Source organism: Nothobranchius furzeri, chromosome 1, assembly GCF_043380555.1.
Source record: "Nothobranchius furzeri strain GRZ-AD chromosome 1, NfurGRZ-RIMD1, whole genome shotgun sequence".
In the NCBI taxonomy this organism is placed as follows: domain Eukaryota; kingdom Metazoa; phylum Chordata; class Actinopteri; order Cyprinodontiformes; family Nothobranchiidae; genus Nothobranchius; species Nothobranchius furzeri.
Genome location: NC_091741.1, coordinates 88,703,045 through 88,720,146, shown reverse-complemented (window position 1 = coordinate 88,720,146; position 17,102 = coordinate 88,703,045). Strand labels below are relative to the sequence as shown.

At 43.0% G+C, this 17,102-nt stretch overlaps 1 protein-coding gene across 7 annotated transcripts; it reads right to left on the bottom strand.

The window, feature by feature from the left end:
• Positions 1–274: 274 nt before the first annotated feature.
• On the bottom strand, positions 275–16,907 carry ganabb (glucosidase II alpha subunit b). 7 transcript variants are annotated; one of them, XM_054739133.2, is made up of 25 exons: positions 16,678–16,907; positions 15,650–15,754; positions 15,457–15,565; positions 12,963–13,090; positions 12,621–12,800; positions 12,355–12,420; positions 8,968–9,025; positions 8,798–8,879; positions 8,612–8,708; positions 8,339–8,519; positions 8,051–8,204; positions 7,570–7,805; positions 7,350–7,476; positions 5,211–5,290; positions 4,992–5,132; positions 4,661–4,757; positions 4,455–4,556; positions 3,884–4,127; positions 3,454–3,518; positions 2,798–2,874; positions 2,582–2,656; positions 2,373–2,486; positions 2,161–2,270; positions 1,364–1,464; positions 275–1,210 (listed from the first exon to the last, which is right to left on the bottom strand). In XM_054739133.2, the coding sequence occupies exons 1-25, from the start codon at positions 16,692–16,694 to the stop codon at positions 1,101–1,103; spliced, it is 2,856 nt and encodes a 951-aa protein (XP_054595108.2). In that variant the 5' UTR covers positions 16,695–16,907; the 3' UTR covers positions 275–1,100. The 7 variants fall into 7 exon arrangements, with proteins under 7 accessions (XP_054595108.2, XP_070407263.1, XP_015802439.3 ...); XM_070551162.1 differs by having other exon boundaries at positions 15,650–15,751; positions 16,678–16,833; XM_015946953.3 differs by lacking the exon at positions 16,678–16,907 and adding an exon at positions 16,471–16,544.
• Between the last annotated feature and the right edge of the window lie 195 nt (positions 16,908–17,102).

The window sequence follows — 17,102 nt, the reverse complement described above, 5'->3', positions numbered from 1 at the left end:
GCCATCAACAAAAATACAGCGACATTGATGATCATTAAAAACAATCTGAAAGAAACCTGCAGAACAAAACCTCATTATGTCACAAGGTTTGACTTGACAGCAGGACTACAGTGAATCCATGGCATTCATGACTAACCCCTGCATTCATTCTGGACAGGTGTTTAAATTAACAAGTTGATCTGAGCGATTTACCTGGATCTAGTCAATAAAACCTAACCCACATGAGCTATCATGAGTTCTACAAATACTTAGTAACACATGGAAATCTAAAGTTAAACTCTTCATTGAGTGCATTAAAAGTCCGGCACACCCAAAATAGGAAAAATACAAAACAAAACATAGAAAGCACATCAGCAGAACAATCCACAGTGGTGGTTCAGTCCCCTGAAGTGATTTTAGATGCTGAGTTTGCTCAAATCAGCTAAAAAGACACCTCCAAATTTATGAAGGGGTAGCAATAATCATTAATATTTATCAATCACAGAATCTAATCAGAGACTCAAAAACAGGCTTAACACAAAGAACTGGGCAGGACTGGTATAAAGAAAGATTTGTGTCGCTTCAAGATAGTTAAATGAGTCGAACCTTCCCTAGATGTTTGGCATGACACAAGACAGAAGGCTTCTCTTTCAGCTGATTTCAGACGAGGCTTTAAAAATGGAATGATTGAGATTTTTCTGTGATTTTAGGGGACCAGAAGCAAGTTCAGCACGACATTTAAACATGGAGCTTCACTTTAAATGATAAAAATCCCCAGAGTCTTTTTTGTTTCCTGAGGCAAACAACGAGTCAACTGAGGAATAACCCAAAAAGATGTTTTCATTCTTAACCCAAAGACATGGCTTGAACAAGTGTTGTTCCTCATCTGAAATGTGATAGTTATCTATCTAGTAACCTTAGATCATTGTCCTGTATTACAGTGACTTAAGAGAGAAATGAAGAGTTTCACCTGGACTAACATGTTTACTGATGTCTGTGTGGATGGAAAATGTAATTGATGCAGTAGCTTAGTTATCCTTTCCTAGTTGGTTCTGATCCCTCACCCCACCCTCTCTATCAGGTCAGTTTAGTCGTTTACTCCTCCACTCTCGTTTCTATGGTTACTGAAGGGCCATGCTCCAGTCTTCCCCTGCGTTCATGCTGGGCTTACGGATCGTCAGAACCGACACGGAAGCATCAAAATCAAAGTCTAGCTGGCTCTTGTGACCATCTGCAAAAAGAAACAGAGCAAAGTAAATCTTTACCCTGAAAACAGGAGCCTCCTTCAGACACTGTTCATGTAAAACAGACAGTACAACTTGGAAGCTACAACCCACATTAAACACCTTATTTTCTTTATTACAAACTGCTGTTTTCAACTTACCAGCAGTTATAAGAGTAACCTTCCTGGGTTTACTTGCTCCCAGTATGACGACACGTTCAATCCAGGATTTGGTTGTAAACTGGGCTTCAGGTGCAACGTTACTGTGGAACCAAGAGACATGGGTTTACGATAACAGGGTTGTTTAAAAATAGATTTTAAAGACCAAGTTCACTTGTTCTATCAATCCATCTCCAGTGGTCTCTAGTATAAACGAATGACTTGTGAGTCGATCTCTGTGGGGTAAAAAGCTCTAACTCTTCTGTTCTGTTGACATTCGAACACCACCCCTCTGGATAACAGCAACACAATTCTACCACCGACTGTTTGCTCTGCAATGTTGATGTCTTATTTCTACAAATAACACAAGCCTGGAGGAGTTCTGCTGTGTGGTGGAGTTGCTAATGCTAACGGTTAGTTTCTACTAGTTGAGACTCTACTCTTTCCTGGATGCTAAACAAACAACATTCCCCGTTGTGAGTCAAGATGGGTGAGTCCATGAAGGCTAAGTGACAGTGTGATGTAGATCTGTCAGTATTATCAAATCCTAGATTTTCACCGTCTTATCACCGTCTAATGCAGGAGATCAGTATGGGAGACTATTTTCACATTCAGCCTGCATGTCAAACCCAGAGTGACCGATCGCATTTCATAAATAAACATTAAAAATCGGTTTCAGTGAAGCTGGTTTTTATTTCTTTATTTTTGTCTTCAGCAAGAAAAGTTGAGCTGTTAAAAGTTGACCTTAAAGCTTGTTTCAGGGTGAAAAAATAAAGAAAAGGAAGTTATTTGTTACTCACACTGAGGAAAGCACGTTGTTAGAGAAGAACAGCCTCCTGTGGATAAACTCCTTGTTATCGAAGTTAAAGGTGTGGCCATCATCTATGTAGAGTTCACCCTCTGCAGTTCTCTGTTTAAAAAAAGGGTCCAAAGTTTAAATCGGGACAATTCTGAAGTGCACATCATGTCAGGACAGGAGGCGATTGGTTGTGTCTCACTAATGCAGCATTACCCGAGTGTTAAGAGCCACAAAGAGAGTGTAGGGGTCGTGCTCCATGCAGGCGGAGGATCGGCGAACTCGAAGCTTCCTGGGAATGATGGAGCCACCTCGCTGGAACACCGGAATCTTAAAACAAAACAGAAAACCCATCAGAGAAATGGTGCCAAGAACACTGAACGGTTTGAAAATATCACATTTGATAGCTTATACACAAGTCTTACAGAGCTCATGGTGACAGGGATGTAAAGGTTCTGGGCCCCATTGTGCTTCTGAAAGGTGTGGATATCAAACCAGACCTGTGGAACACACACACACACACACACACACACACACACACACACACACACACACACACACACACACACACACACACACAATGAAACACCACCTCAGCACATCAGATACATTCATAATGAGATTTCGACTCAGTGTCTGACCTCCTCTTTCCCAGGCAGGAAGGCGGTGACTCCTCTGGCTCCCTCTTCAGTAACAGGGTGCACCAACAAATCCCGTCCTGTGGCAGATTTAGGATACGTTTAATGGTGACAACTAAACCGACTCAGGATGTTTACCTGGATTGTTCTTTTAACCAGAAAAGTCTGAATGAACAAACCCGTCCCTGGTGAAAGCATCAGAGGCTTGGGCTGCTTTTTGTTAAATCAGCAGCTCAGACATTTTAAAGCATGTAGTTTATCTGTTGGCCTCATGGTGGCAGCAGAAACACGTTATGAGAACTGGTTTGGCTTTAGAGATTTAATAAAACACATGAAGCATCACAAGGTAGCAGCATGTGGGGGCACCCGGCTGTTCAGCAGTTTGTAACAACTGTTTCTGTTCACTACTGAGAATGAGCAGGTTACGTAAATAACCACGGATATAAAATATGTTTCTGTGGGAAAAAACAAACAACCTGAAGTCACTGAAAGCAAGGAGAGGCAGATGAAGCAGGAGTTCTTCACTTTTCTCTAAATACCAAATTTTTGTTACCATTTTATTCGTTGGTACATTCGGTATTTTCCTACTTGTTCTATGAAAGGATTTTTATCAAACAGCAAATCAGTGAAAGAGAAGATTTTACCATTTTGTGTCTTACCGATCAAAAACTCATCATCCACAGCAAACGTAGCAGGATCCTGAGGATACTCCACCCACAGAGCTCTGAAACGGACGTTTCACTCGCATCAGCACATTAATGAAATGCTGCGATTTTAACAAAGAACAAAAGCTACCGTATGCTTGAGAACTGAGGTATTAGGATCATTTAAATAATATTTAAATGATAATTATAAATTCAGTTAAGTTACATTAAAGTCGATTATACGGCCTTATTTAAGTTTGTAACACACACCTCACTGTTCTGTTGTCTAGCGCATGTAAATATTAAACAAATCATTTCTTGATCCGTTTTAATTTTTTCTTCAGACTTTGTAAGTCCAACCCATTATTTTAAATTATAAATAACAAAAACCTGCTTTTAAAAACAGAAATTAATCTGGTTATCGTTGCTTCCTCCTCACCCTCACCTCATGACCGGCTCTCCGGTGCGATATGCATGGTAGAACAGCTGGTACCAGTAGGGCAGGAACGTGTAGCGCTGGCGTATAACTTCACGGATCAGGGCCGTGTTTTCTGGACCAAACAGCCACGGCTCACGACGAGGAGTGTCCAGGTGGGCGTGAGCTCTGAAGAAGGGCTGGTAAGCTCCCGTCTGGTACCAGCGCACCAGCAGCTCAGGGCTCGGAGACTTGAAGAAACCACCAACGTCAGCTAATAGACAGAAAGGGCAGCCTGCTGGTGAAGTCTGGACAGCAAATGCAGCTTATCTACCATTTTACACAAAACTAGAAATGAGTTCAAACTGGAATTTTTATTTTAAAAATAAAACTGATAATTTTCCTAATGATAACCCACAAGAAGCCCCAGTATCGTACACATGAATGTTAAATGGAATAGAACACAGGTTACCAAGGAAACAATTGTTCTCGCTATGGTAACACCTCAGGCATGTTTCCATGACAACACTAAACACTGCCAGGAGACCCATCCACATATCTAACGATTCCTCCGAAGCCAAAGTGAGACAAAGAAGCTCACCGCCGCAGAAGGAGATTCCGACCAGACCCAGACTCAGACACATGGGGATAGAGATCTTCAGGTGGTCCCACTCAGCAGCATTATCTCCAGTCCAGACAGCACCTGGCCACACAGGAAATAACCTTCAGAGCTGTAGCTGAAAAACTGTGCGTTTACACCTGAAACCAAACTGGAACATTCAGGTGATCTGGGTGAGAATGGCTCACCGTAGCGCTGGGAGCCGGCGAAGAAAGCCCTGGTCAGGACAAACGGACGCTCAACTCCTCCAGACCTTTGGATCAAACCCTCCATCGTGGCCCTGTGCTGTAGATCACAAAGACAAGATTATCATCGGTTAAACATTTTAGAGCACCTTAGATAAAACCTCCGGTTTACACACAGAGTTCCATTCAAAGAAGTCTCAGCTGGTTGGAACCATAAATGAGAAAACCTTTGTTTTTAACTTTTTCATTTTGAATATCTTCAACAATCGTTTCGGTCATCAACATTTAAACCACCCTAACGGAGAGGTTCGGTTCGCCACGTTTTAACACTCACCACATACAAGCCGTACAGGTTGTGGACATCACGGTGCTCCCAGGATCCGTGCACGGCATCTTTGTGCATGGTGACCTCGGGGCCGTTAAACACAGAGGGCTCGTTCATGTCGTTCCACGTGTAGAGGTTGTCCATGGAGCCCTGCAGAGAGGAGGAAACGCTTCTAATGTAGACATAAGGCTAAATGAGACCGTAAGATGAAGTCTCTCAGAGACTAACCTCATACTGATCATAGGAGAACATGCTGGCCCACCAGGCCCTCATGTCGGGTTGGGTGAAGTCTGGATAACCAGCGTTACCTAAATTTCATCAACAAGGAGAAATGAGACAAAAAAATAAATAAATAAAAACAATGAAGGCAGATCATTGTTGTTGAATAACTGAAAATGGGGTCTCAGAGAATACCAAATTCACAGTCAAATTTTATTTGGACAGCACCTTCCACAACCTTAACAGAAGTCCAAGGTGCTGAACACCGTATAAAACATACAAACATAACAAATAGAGGAGGATAAAAAAGCATAAGACCAATAAAAAAATAAATAAATAAATAGCATGACTGAGCATTAAAGGGGAAACACTTTTGGCTTGCTTTCATCACCCCCTAGTGTCAGTTTGTAAAACTGAAAGCAAGACCCATCTCCTCGCTGTGCGTTTGTCTTTTTAACACCCTTAAAGTGACAGCGTGCGTTTTGCCTGGCGATAGGGGGCAGTAGATACCTGAATTGTTACAATGCTGTATCAAGTCAAATTTGGTAATTTTTCTGTTTCTTTTTCTTTTCACGGTGCTGCTATTGTGCATTTATGGCTGTGGTCTATAGTCACCTCTGCTTATTTTCAGTTCCTCAGTTGGCACCAGTCTTGAGTGTGAGACGGAGACGCTGATTCACAGACTTCACCAGAAACGTATTTACCGAAGTATCACAAAGTGAACTTTAAAGTGCAACTTCTTTTCTGCAGCAAACTGAATTTTTGTGATGGCAAAAGCTGTTGCGAACTCAAGCCGATGGTTTACGCTTCTGTACGGAGACACACAACGCCACTGTCCGTCATTGTGAAGGCTCTCCAGCAGGCTCGCAAGGACGGACGGAGTAGGGCCCACTTTTCTAAACATCCATTGAACGAGACGGAGAACACAAGTTTGTGATTGGTCAGGACACCGCTTTCGTCAACAGCACCACCAATGCACCCTCAAAAACACGGAGAACCGAAGATATCTAGCAACAGACACAGAAGCTTGAAGAATACCTTGCTGAACAGCTCTAAGAATATGAACGTTTTCTTCACCCGTGACTGGATGAGTAAAAAGATGCAGCAAGCGTTTTATCCATGGACGGAAATGACAGGAAATGTGGGTTTTGAGGTGTCGAGCGCATGAAAAGGTGGAGAAAGGGGACTAATTTGTCAGTGTTGAAAATTATCTGAAGTACAAAAAAACACAATATGAACACAATAGGGAGTCTAAGACACGCCCACCTACTTCCGGACCATGGGTCCCCAGAACAACAAATAAATTAATGCAAGTCAATGGGGCTAAAATGCTATTTTCTGACTCCTTTGGGTCGTGGATCTCACACATGATTTCCGTGAATTTTAAAGAAGCATTTTTGATAGCAAGAACGTGCTTATTTTCAAACGGGGGAAACGTCATTTTAGGTTTCGTGTGAAAATATGTGCAGGACTACAAATGCTCTTCACGTCACCGAACACGGAGAAAACAGAGGAAAAATGGCTGTAAGTTCACCAAACTTCAAATCCTTCCTTCAGGAGGAAAGAACCATCATGAATCTGGCCATTTGGTTAAGCAGCAGCTATGCTAGGAGAGAACAGATTATGTGGTGACGTGCTGATGTCTGGTGGGTAGTCACGCCAATTAAACTTTTACAAGCTGATAAATCTCAAAGTACGTGACAGGTGTGGTCGAAACACACATTAGTTTTCATTTAAATATAAGTACAACATATGTCCAGGGCCTAAGGCAAGGCGGATTACAAAATAGCTCTTTTAGCTCCATCGACTTGCATTCAATTTTTCGTTCTTCCAGGGACCCATGAGCCGACCGGAAAGAGAGGAGACTTAGGCTCCCTACAGCAAATGCACCAGCTTGGGCCGGATACATGACCGAATCCCCCAGAACAGCTCTACGCCCTCTGTTGTCCTGGTGGGGAATTGCTTTGCAACACTCCCCAGGAGACAAAACGTCTGTCAACTTGTGTGCGTCTCTCCCTTGTGGAGCTGACGCAGAAGCATAAACAAGGCTTTAAGGTAATAAATGAAAAAAGTAAAATCTGTTGGTGTTGACTCAGCCCTACAAAGTAAGACTTTCTGGTGAGAAGTGATGGAGCGTCCATCTCTTACCAGGCCAGCACCAGCCTTCATAGTCCCCGCCATCTTTGTTCTTGACGTAGAAACCTCGAGAGCGGATTTCATTATGGATCTTGTAGTTACTGTCTACTTTGATGTGAGGATCTACAATTGCAACCATCTAGAGAAAATTACAAATAAAAGAAATGAGCCACAGGTCTTCAGAGTGAGAGAATGAAGTGAACTGCTGGCTGAATGCGCGAGTCACACCTACGTTGCGTTTCTTGTCCTTCAGACCCTGCAGCATGTCCTTCGGGGATGCAAACTTGTGAGGATCCCAGGTGAAGTAGCGCTTCCCGTCTGTGTGCTCGATGTCCAGCCAAATAAAGTCGTAGGGAATATCGTGCTCATCGAAGCCAGCGTCTACCGAGCGCACATCCTCCTGGTCATTGTAGTTCCAGCGGCACTGGTGGTACCCGAGGGACGATAGAGGGGGGAAGGACTGGGTGCCTGATGGTCAAAAACAAACAGAAGTTAGATGGCTGGAAAAGCAGACACTAAAAGATCCAAGAGGTCAGTCACAGACTGATAAACTCCATAGACTTAAGAAGTAGGTCATTTATTTAGTCTAAAATGCATCATTCAAACATAAATGTTGTATGTTAACATGAACAGTTCAGGGTACACAATGAAACCATTGCTCTGCCGTGGCAGCTTTTACTGCCAATGAGCCGTTTCATAACCCGACATCTTACCTGTTAGAGAGGCGTACTGAGAGAAGATGTCTTTGGGAGTCGGTCCCAACATAATGAAAACATCGATGATGCCACTCTCAGAGATCCAGCGGACATCCGTCTGTGGAGTTTCACTGGAGCCTTGAACGTAATCCAACATTTTCCCAAACACAGTCTAAAGATAAAGAGACAGAGTTGTTGGAAGCCCAAAAATTACCACAAGTTTTTAAAATCCCCGTGACCATTAAAACTAAAACAAGTCCTTGCTGTTCATCTCTGGATGGTGAGAAAAGTGGAAACAAGAGGTACCTTTCCTGCCGTGTTTGAACTTATATCCACCCAGGTCTCTGCAGCATTGAGCCAGAAGATGCCTGTAGTTCGTTGGGTGTTGTGTGCCAGCATAACTGGGACAGCCCCATACAAGGCCATGGGGTTATACAGCTCATACTGGAAAACATCCAGGTTATAGAGCCGATATGGATCACCGTTACTGAAACCAATAAAGAAAACTGTTTATTTTTTGCTTTCCAGCCAGTGTGGAAGACGACAGGGGCTTAAAAGAGGCCTGCTGCCAACACTCACTCTGTGGTTTTCAGCCTGAGTGTGTCTGCGTGTTCTGGGATGCCGTAGACGTGCTCCACGCCGGGCAAAGAGAAGTCTAAACTAACAGCAGATGGACCTGGGGGGAGACAACAGGAGACAAAGAGCTGAACACTCATGGCTAATCTACAAACACGAGACGTAACATAAAGCAGTAATATGGTGTACCATTAGGTTTGCTATCAGAATGTGATTTAAATGTTTCTTCCCACATCCCTTCCTCTACTTTCTCTTCCTCTTCTTTGGTAGTCTGGAGAGTACACACCAAAGGCACACATGTCATGTCCGATGAAGACATAAAAGCAGAGCACAGATGAACAGAGAGGCTCTTGTGTTACCTCAGCCTGATGGGCCGTATCCGCCTCCTCCTTGTTCTCAGCCTCTGGCTCTGCCTGACTGCTCAGTCAAAACGAAAAAACACAGACAAGTCACTTCAGAGTAAAAAAAACCCAGCAATGTTGTAATAATTAATTTGTGAGGGTAATTAAACTATGAATAAAGGAAAAAGACAAACAGGAGGGTTTGGCAAGTGCCCTCCACACACACCAAACTGGCAGCTCAACAAAACTGTGAGCTTTAATGACAAAGGAGACTGGGATCTAACTCAAGGGACCAAAGCTGCAGCCTGTAACACCCTCAGGGTTCTTTAAAAAACAAGCTAATGCTAACAAAACCCTTCACACATCTTCAGCTGTATGTTAGTCACCACCAGAAGCTGCATGCATGAGCGCATGATCTTCAGCAAGACTACGCAGCACACATATGACCCGAGCTTCACTGGTCACATTAAGACTAACTAGATCAGTGTTTTATCATCTGCATCCAAAGGCAAGACTCAGAGGTCTCATGTCCATACAGGATCTAGAGAAGCTCATTCATGCATTCATCTCCAGCAGGCCGGACTATTACACTGGCTGTTTGTCTGGTCTTCCCCAAAATGCTGTGAAGAAACTGCAGCTGATTCAGAAGGCTGCTGCTAGACTCTTAAAGGTGCATTATGTAATAATGAAGTAAAAATGACATCCTGTGGTTAAATGTGGTTACTGCTACGACTTTAAACAACGACTTTGCCAGTTGTCGTCAGAATACAATTGTCAGCGATGCAGTATTAGCTCGCAAGAGAGACAGCAACACCACACTCACTGATGGTTAGGGTTGGGCATGATTTGAGTTTGAACGATTCTGGTTCCTATCGATTCCCGATTCTGATTTTTTCAAGTGGCGGAATCCAAAAACATGGAATGTTTTAAATGAGCCAGCTAACCACACTGAATAATCTGAACTTCAACATGAATTTTAATTCTATTAACAATAACATCGCCTTTATCTAGAAAAAAAAAAAAAAAAAGAATTGCAGCAAAATCTGTGGTTTTGCTTCAGACCACTACCCAAGTATGGGAACTGAAGGAGCCTCTCTCTATTATAAGCAAAACGTGTTCAAACAACCAGAAGTCCTAAAACTCTCAAGGATGATCATGTCCAGGATGACGGAGTCTGCACCTACAAGCTGCAGCAGCCATTCAGTCCGAAGGCAAACTGAAACATGTAGCTAAAATCCACCCTTTTGACGCATTCTAACGAGCTTCATCCGCGCTGTATTTTTCGCTGCAGGATGCAAAGTTTACATCACGAGGTAGGCTTCCTCCTTATATGGGCAAAGGGGCATGGCTGTTGTAAGTCATGTGAACTTGTTGCTAAGTAAAAAATGCAGAAGAAAGTGTGAATGTTTAGTGAAATGTGTTTAAGTGTCCAAAAGCGTGAACAATGTATAAAGATTTGAGGTTATATGAAAGGCAAGGAAAAAAAGCCTTGTTTGTGTCAAAAACACCAAGTCCAGCTCTAGGTACTGTGTTTCATACCCCGGGTAGGCAACAAGCCTTCCCCACCGTCCAATCCCCGGACTGCCGTGTGCCTAACTGTGCCAACGCTGGACCGGGTAACTGAGAGGAATTTTGTTAAATTTAAGCTCTGCTGCGGTGTGTGGAGCAGACTCGAGTCGCTGACTCCCGGTAGCAACAACCTGACTCCAGGTAGATGCAGCGGTTGTGCTCCATACCGCCGCAGCGGTTGTGCTCCATACCGCCGCAGCAGCAGAGATCCACACACAGATTTTTCTTCCGCTTGTAGAGTTTAGTCATTGACAACATCACGTTTTTTGTGAACTCCCACTTGATCGTGAGCGCGCTACACTCTAGCTTAGCTTTAACAATGGTTTTTGTCTCATCTGGTTTCTCCATTTTCCTGCACTGCACCTAGATTACTGCGTAGTGCGCCAGTAAAATGTGTTCAGACTGTGGTGCGCACATTTAACAAAGCTTCGAATCAGTAAAAAAAAAAAAAAAAAAAAGAATAGAGGGATTTAATTAATTGAACAATTTGATTATTTGTTTCAGCCCTATACTGTATTCTTACATACTGCACCTTTAACAAGAACCGAACACATCACTGCTGTTCTTAAATCTCTACACTGGTTACCGGTCAACTACAGAATCAAATTCAAAGTATTACTACTTTAGAAATCTCTCAACGGCATGGAGCCATAATACATGTCAAATCTCCTTCCTGTATATACGCCCAGCATGGCTCTGAGGTCCTTAGGAAGCAGTTGGCTGGCAGAACCTCGGGTCAGAACCAAACAGGGTGAAGCTGCTTTTAGTTACTATGCTGCTCACAGATGGAGTCAGCTTCCTCATGGCATTCTGCCCCAACTCTGGTAACTTAAATCAAATTTAAAACTTCATGCATTCATCATCTTTTCAGTGACATTTATGTAGCACCTTCTGCACTGTAACTGCTCTAACTCTCCATTTTTATTTTGTTTCTAAAAAAAATAACTACTTGTGCATTTTAAATTTAAATCAACAGATTTATGTTCTGCTCTTGCCTTGCACCTCTGTGTGAAATGTGCATTATTAATAAAGCTGCCTTGCCTATAACTGTTTATGATTCTCCTGAATTATGGGACTGACGGTAGAAAACTACAAACTGAAATCTGTCCATAGAGAGATCTGCTGCTGTGGTTAATGGGATTGAAGCCAATCAACTACACAGAGGGGACACAAGCTATATGTGGACGAAGAAAAGACGTTAAAACCTGCTGTCATAATCAACCAGTCATTCAACAGAGCAGCCTGAGAAACTAGTGATTATCCAGAATTACATCAGATTATCAGACAAGATGCTGGAGGGAGATTATGGGTGAACGATTCATGTAATCAGACGCTAATCGACAAAAAGATAGAGCTCATTCCCAGAGCAGAAGCAGCACTGGGGTGTAAAGGGGTTTCTGACAATCAGGTGAACATTCTGGAATGTCATAACCCCTGTTATTTAACAAAAATCTGTCCACTCCTTGTTCACTTCCCTTTATGACTCGTTATGCTGCCTCACTGCCACCTAGGATTGACTGATTAGTGTTTGTTAGCTTCAAGGGCAACCTGCTGGCTTCACTATCACTTGTAAGTCGCCTTGGGTGAAAGTGTCTGCTAAACACATAAACAAATTAAAATCAAACACCTTCTCACACACACACACACACACACACACACACACACACACACACACACACACACACACACACACACACACACACACACACACACACACACACACACAAATTTGAGGGTAAAACAAAACTTGGTGTGATGAGAGACCCTACATTTTAAGTCACTACTGGCATCATTAGCACAAGGAACAGAATACACACAGATCTTATGGGTCTTTACCTAGAGAATACCCTCTTGATATTATCCCACAGGCTAGCCACTGTGCTAGTTACTTTATAGGAGAAACTAGGATGATAGGGAGAAGAGGACAGAACAACCAGTCAGAGACAATACTTAAAAACAGAACAAAAACAGAAATCATCCCCCGACTTGAGGACGTGGATTAAAAAAAAAAAAAAGAGGGCTGGAATTTGTCCAGATGTGTGTGTGCACGTGTGTGTGTGTGTGTGTGTGCATGTGTGTGTGTGCACGTGTGGGATTCTCACGTGTCCTTGCGCATCCTAAGGTGTTCAAAGGCCAACAGGCCGCGAGAGTTCAGTGACATCAGCACATTGTGCCCCTCCACGATGTCGAGTCGGAAGGGCTGGGCGCTGACGATGACCCTTTGGGACTCCACCCCCAGGGACAGCACCACCCCGTTCTCATCCTGAGACAACACAGACAGGCTGAGAGAAGACAGGAGGACCATTAGTGTGAACACAAAAACTAAACAATGACATTTTATACTCTGAATATCCATTGATGCGGGAATTCATGCTTCCATGTTGCTCTGTCGGTTTGACGAGCACCAAGGCCTCCAGGCGTGGAAAAACTCCCGGGACACTCACGGCTCAGTAGGTGGCTCCCTGACGAGTACGTCTGGGACTTCATAGCGAGGCTTCAGAGGCTTCAGCTCGTTAATCTTCACCCTTGTCATGTTTCCCTGGAGACGGTAGAGCTCCAGCAGCAGACGTACCTGAACATGGAGAGAGAGAGAGAGAAGACGGGTGAGACAGACTGATACCTTCAGGGGTCTGACTAGTCATGAGTTTTCCCTGTAAGGCAGCGTTGATTCAGAGACTGCAGCAAGGGTCTCAGATGCTTCTGGCAGTGCTCCAAACTTGTATACACTTGGTATATTCTTGAAGAGTGATAATGAGCTCTTTATCACTAGATATCTAAGTCCCTCATGCATGAAATGTCACTCATTTAGCCCTGAAGCATTTTTTACAAAGATTGATGACGCTTGCATTTTTAAAAGCTGCTCATGTTTATTTGTCAGCCTCTAAGAATAACAGGAATCCTGAGAGGTTCAACCATCTGCTTTTATCAGACCTTGCACTAATCAAAATGGTTTAGAAAAGCTAGAACAGCCTGTGGCTTGAAAAAGCCGACGCACTGTGAGGCCTCTCTGAAAGGTAAAAGCACACATGAGCTGCATCAGGGTGAAAGGGAGGCCTTATCGTGAACTTAAATTACAGAACCCTGCACTTCTGACAGGTTGCACCACAACAACTCAGCAATCACCGCCCTTCAGATTCCTACCGGCCCACACCAGCCAGCTATGGAAATATTCTCCGGCATGCACATTTTCTCTTTGGTTTCAACTGAGCATGAGTTTTTCTATGTTTATGTATTTAGCAGACGCTTTTGTCCAAAGCGACTTACAAGTGATAATCGGCATGTTGCCCTTGACGCTAACAACAACAAAAACAACAACAACTTGACATCAGTCATGGAGAGGAGGGAACAAGGAGAGGACAGTAGAGAGGGGGGACGGGTGCAGGGAGAGTGCTAGTTTGGAAGATGCTCTCTGAAGGGCAGGGTCTTCAGGAGTTTCTTGAAAATTGAAAAGGAAGACCCTGTTCTGGTAGTGCTTGGTAGGTCATTCCACATTTGTGGAACGATGCATGAGAAGAGTCTGGATTGTCCTGAGCGTGGTGTAGGCACTGCTAGCCGACGATCCTGTGATGACCGGAGCGGCCGGGCCGAGACGTAAGCCTTTGCAAGAGGATTCAGGTAGATGGGAGCCGTACCATCTCGGACTTTGTATGCTAGTGTTAGCAATTTGAAATTTCTAGTGGGTTGTACAGTTGTTATGCCTTGTTTTTGTTTTCTTTCAAGTATTTGATCAGAATGTGGTTTGTACTAGGGATGGGTACCGAATTCGGTACTTTTTAAGGTACCGACCGAATTCCATAGTACCGACTGAGCACCGATTCACGTCATTTCAAACTGTGCCTCGTTTCGGTACCCGTCCATCATAACGAGAACTTGCCAAGACAGCTGCGCATGCGCAAGAGCGTTATGTCGTCGGTCCCTGCGAGCAAGTTGTAAACAGAGCAGCATGGTAGAAAGAATGCACGCTAAAGCTTGGGTCCACTTCACTAAATGTGATGGGCAACTGGGTGATGATGAAACCAGCGACAACGATCTAAGTGAGACATCCTTAATCTGCTCCGGTAGGTAAATATAATTAGCTTGATATGTTAGCTTCCGTTTCGCTAATGGTGCGTTCGCTTTCTCCTCGGAACTCCGAATTCCCGACTAGGAAGAACATGAACGCGCTCTAAAGTTTGGCTTCATTTTACTAAATGCGACGGGTGATTGGGTGAAGATGAAACCAGCGACAACGATCTAAGTGTGAGGAATCATCGTTTTAATCTGCTCCAGCAGCTAAATAAACTGTTTAAGATAACGTTAGCTTGGTATGTTAGCTTCCATTACTACCATTGTTATCAGCTAATGGTGCGTTCGCTTTCTCCTCGGAAATTCTATCTTCCCAGTAGGAAAAATCAATTGAAAAAAGACGGCAAAAGGAATGAAGATACACAGTAAATTTAGTTCACAGTGAAGATGTTTGCTTCAGTTTAATTATCAGCTTATAAAACTACAAGGACGACGTTAAAATACAAACAGTTGAATGTTATTTATCGTGATATATATCAAATATTGTTACATATTGAGAAAAATAAATATTTAATTATAAAAGAGAAAATAATAAACACTCAAAAGTATCGAAAATTGGTACCGTTAAGTACCGGTATCGATTCGTAGGTACCGGGAATTAGTACCGGATTGATTCAAATGTCAAAAGGTACCCATCCCTAGTACTGTTTTTCCATGCATTGTTGTTTTCTCATGTATTTGTTTTTACCTTTGTGTCAAGCACTTCGGTAAGATTTTCTACTGTTGTTAAGTACTCTATGAATAAGGTTTGCTTTTAAGAAACTTTTTACTAAGTTTAGATTAATTTTGAGGCTGTGCTCAAACACCAGCCTTCATAGAAATCTGTCTCACTTTAAAGAAGCTGATTTTAATCAGAAGCACACATGAACTCACCTTGTTGTTGTCATTGATGAGCTGTAGGGTGAGTCTGGTGTTTGTCAGCTCCATGGTCTCCAGCAGGGCTCGATAAGGGGACTCACCAGGCTTCAGGGCCCGCTGACGCCTGAGTAAAGATCAGAGCAAAGATACAAATGTGTGCTTTATTCAGCAGGATTGCTTTTATGCAATTCATTTAAACTGCACTTACTTGCAGAAGGAACTCTGGTCACATGTCTTGAAGTTGCTCCTGTCCACAGCCCATGTCCCACTGAGACACAAGGCCAGCCAGACCACCAAAACAGGCACCATCCTGCTGAAGTCAAGAAGAATAAATCACAACCTCAGACTCAACTAATGCATTGCGGTTCGTGCACCACTATGCCGGATGACTATCCAAAAGGACCGTAAACAAAACAGTGGGGAACTGGAGTTAAATCAAACACAACAACCACAACAACCCGGACTTTGAGCTCTCAGCTGCGGTAGGCAGCTAAATCATTTACAATTTTCGAGTTCTGCTGCAACATCCAGCTGAGGTTTCAATAAAATACAAAATTTCCTGCCATTTTGGTTAAGGTCCACAGCGAACACTTTCCTCCATCGCTGTCAAAACCACCGGATGTGGATTAACGTGATTGGTTTTAGCTAACGCATCACCGAACGTACGATTAAGCGATTAGCTTACTGCACTCAAAGCTATTAAAACAGCACCGAAAATGAATTTACTGACGATTTAACACAAGTACTGTAGATATGATCGAAAGCGTGGCACCAGCGTAAGCACCGATTACCTTTTTGAATCACTATGCTAACCGCGCTAGCAGCCTGCCCAGCCGCCGCTAATTTAATTGAAGAGAACTCGACTTTTCCTGTTTGAAGAGCTCTCTGCAGCGCCGTTTAAAACCCAGAACAGCTATCGTGTTTACAGACTGTGGCCCCGCACTGACAAACTCTGCCCTCTTGCAAGTAAATAGTAAATGAAACCAGTGACAAATAGGCGATAAAAGAGCGAACTGCTTTTTGTCCTACCACTCCGTGAAGGTGGCCATCTTGATTATGCTGCATTGTGACTCCGCCCCTTTCACTCCGCAACAAAGATCGTTTAAAAACCAAGATTCTCACCAATAGATTTAAAATTGCACTTTTTCTTCCATTAGTGTTTTAATCTACAAGCGTGTTTCTTTAATTGCTGATCTTTTAATTATGGATAAATGAAGAACGCAGGTGAGTATTTACCCTCTTAGACACGTCATCGTTAAACTCCAGTCGGAGAAACGCGAACACTCATCCCGGATTTGTTCCTCCCGGTTGGTGCCAAAGTGGAGTACTGCAGTAATCTCACCCTGACTCACGCTGTGGTGGTAACAGTTTACAAATGGCCTTAGTTTTGTTTTTATTCCTGGGTCTGGAATAATACAAACAAATTAGGACAAAGATTTATTTTTATGAAATTGTTCAAGATGCAAATCACGTTTTTAATCAGTTAAACAAACAAAAATCTACAAACGACCAAAATAAGCGTTCAAATCCAAATGACACATTAAGGCTCTGATTTATCTTGAACAAATTCTGTATGAACATATAATACACACACACGAGAGGGTTAGGGCCACTGAAATGAAAAGTAAGATTTCTGACCTTAATTACTGAATTATTTTTTC

What these genes read in the sequence shown, in the direction of transcription:
- ganabb (XM_015946953.3), bottom strand. Translation starts at nt 16,490, where the DNA reads ATGGCCACCTTCACGGAGTG. An exon ending in AGGGAGCCACCTACTGAGCC is followed by an intron (nt 12,801 to 12,962) that starts GTGAGTGTCCCG and finishes GTCTTCTCTCAG; the next exon opens with CCTGTCTGTGTTGTCTCAGG. An exon ending in ACCTGTACGGCTTGTATGTG is followed by an intron (nt 4,758 to 4,991) that starts GTGAGTGTTAAA and finishes TGTGATCTACAG; the next exon opens with CACAGGGCCACGATGGAGGG.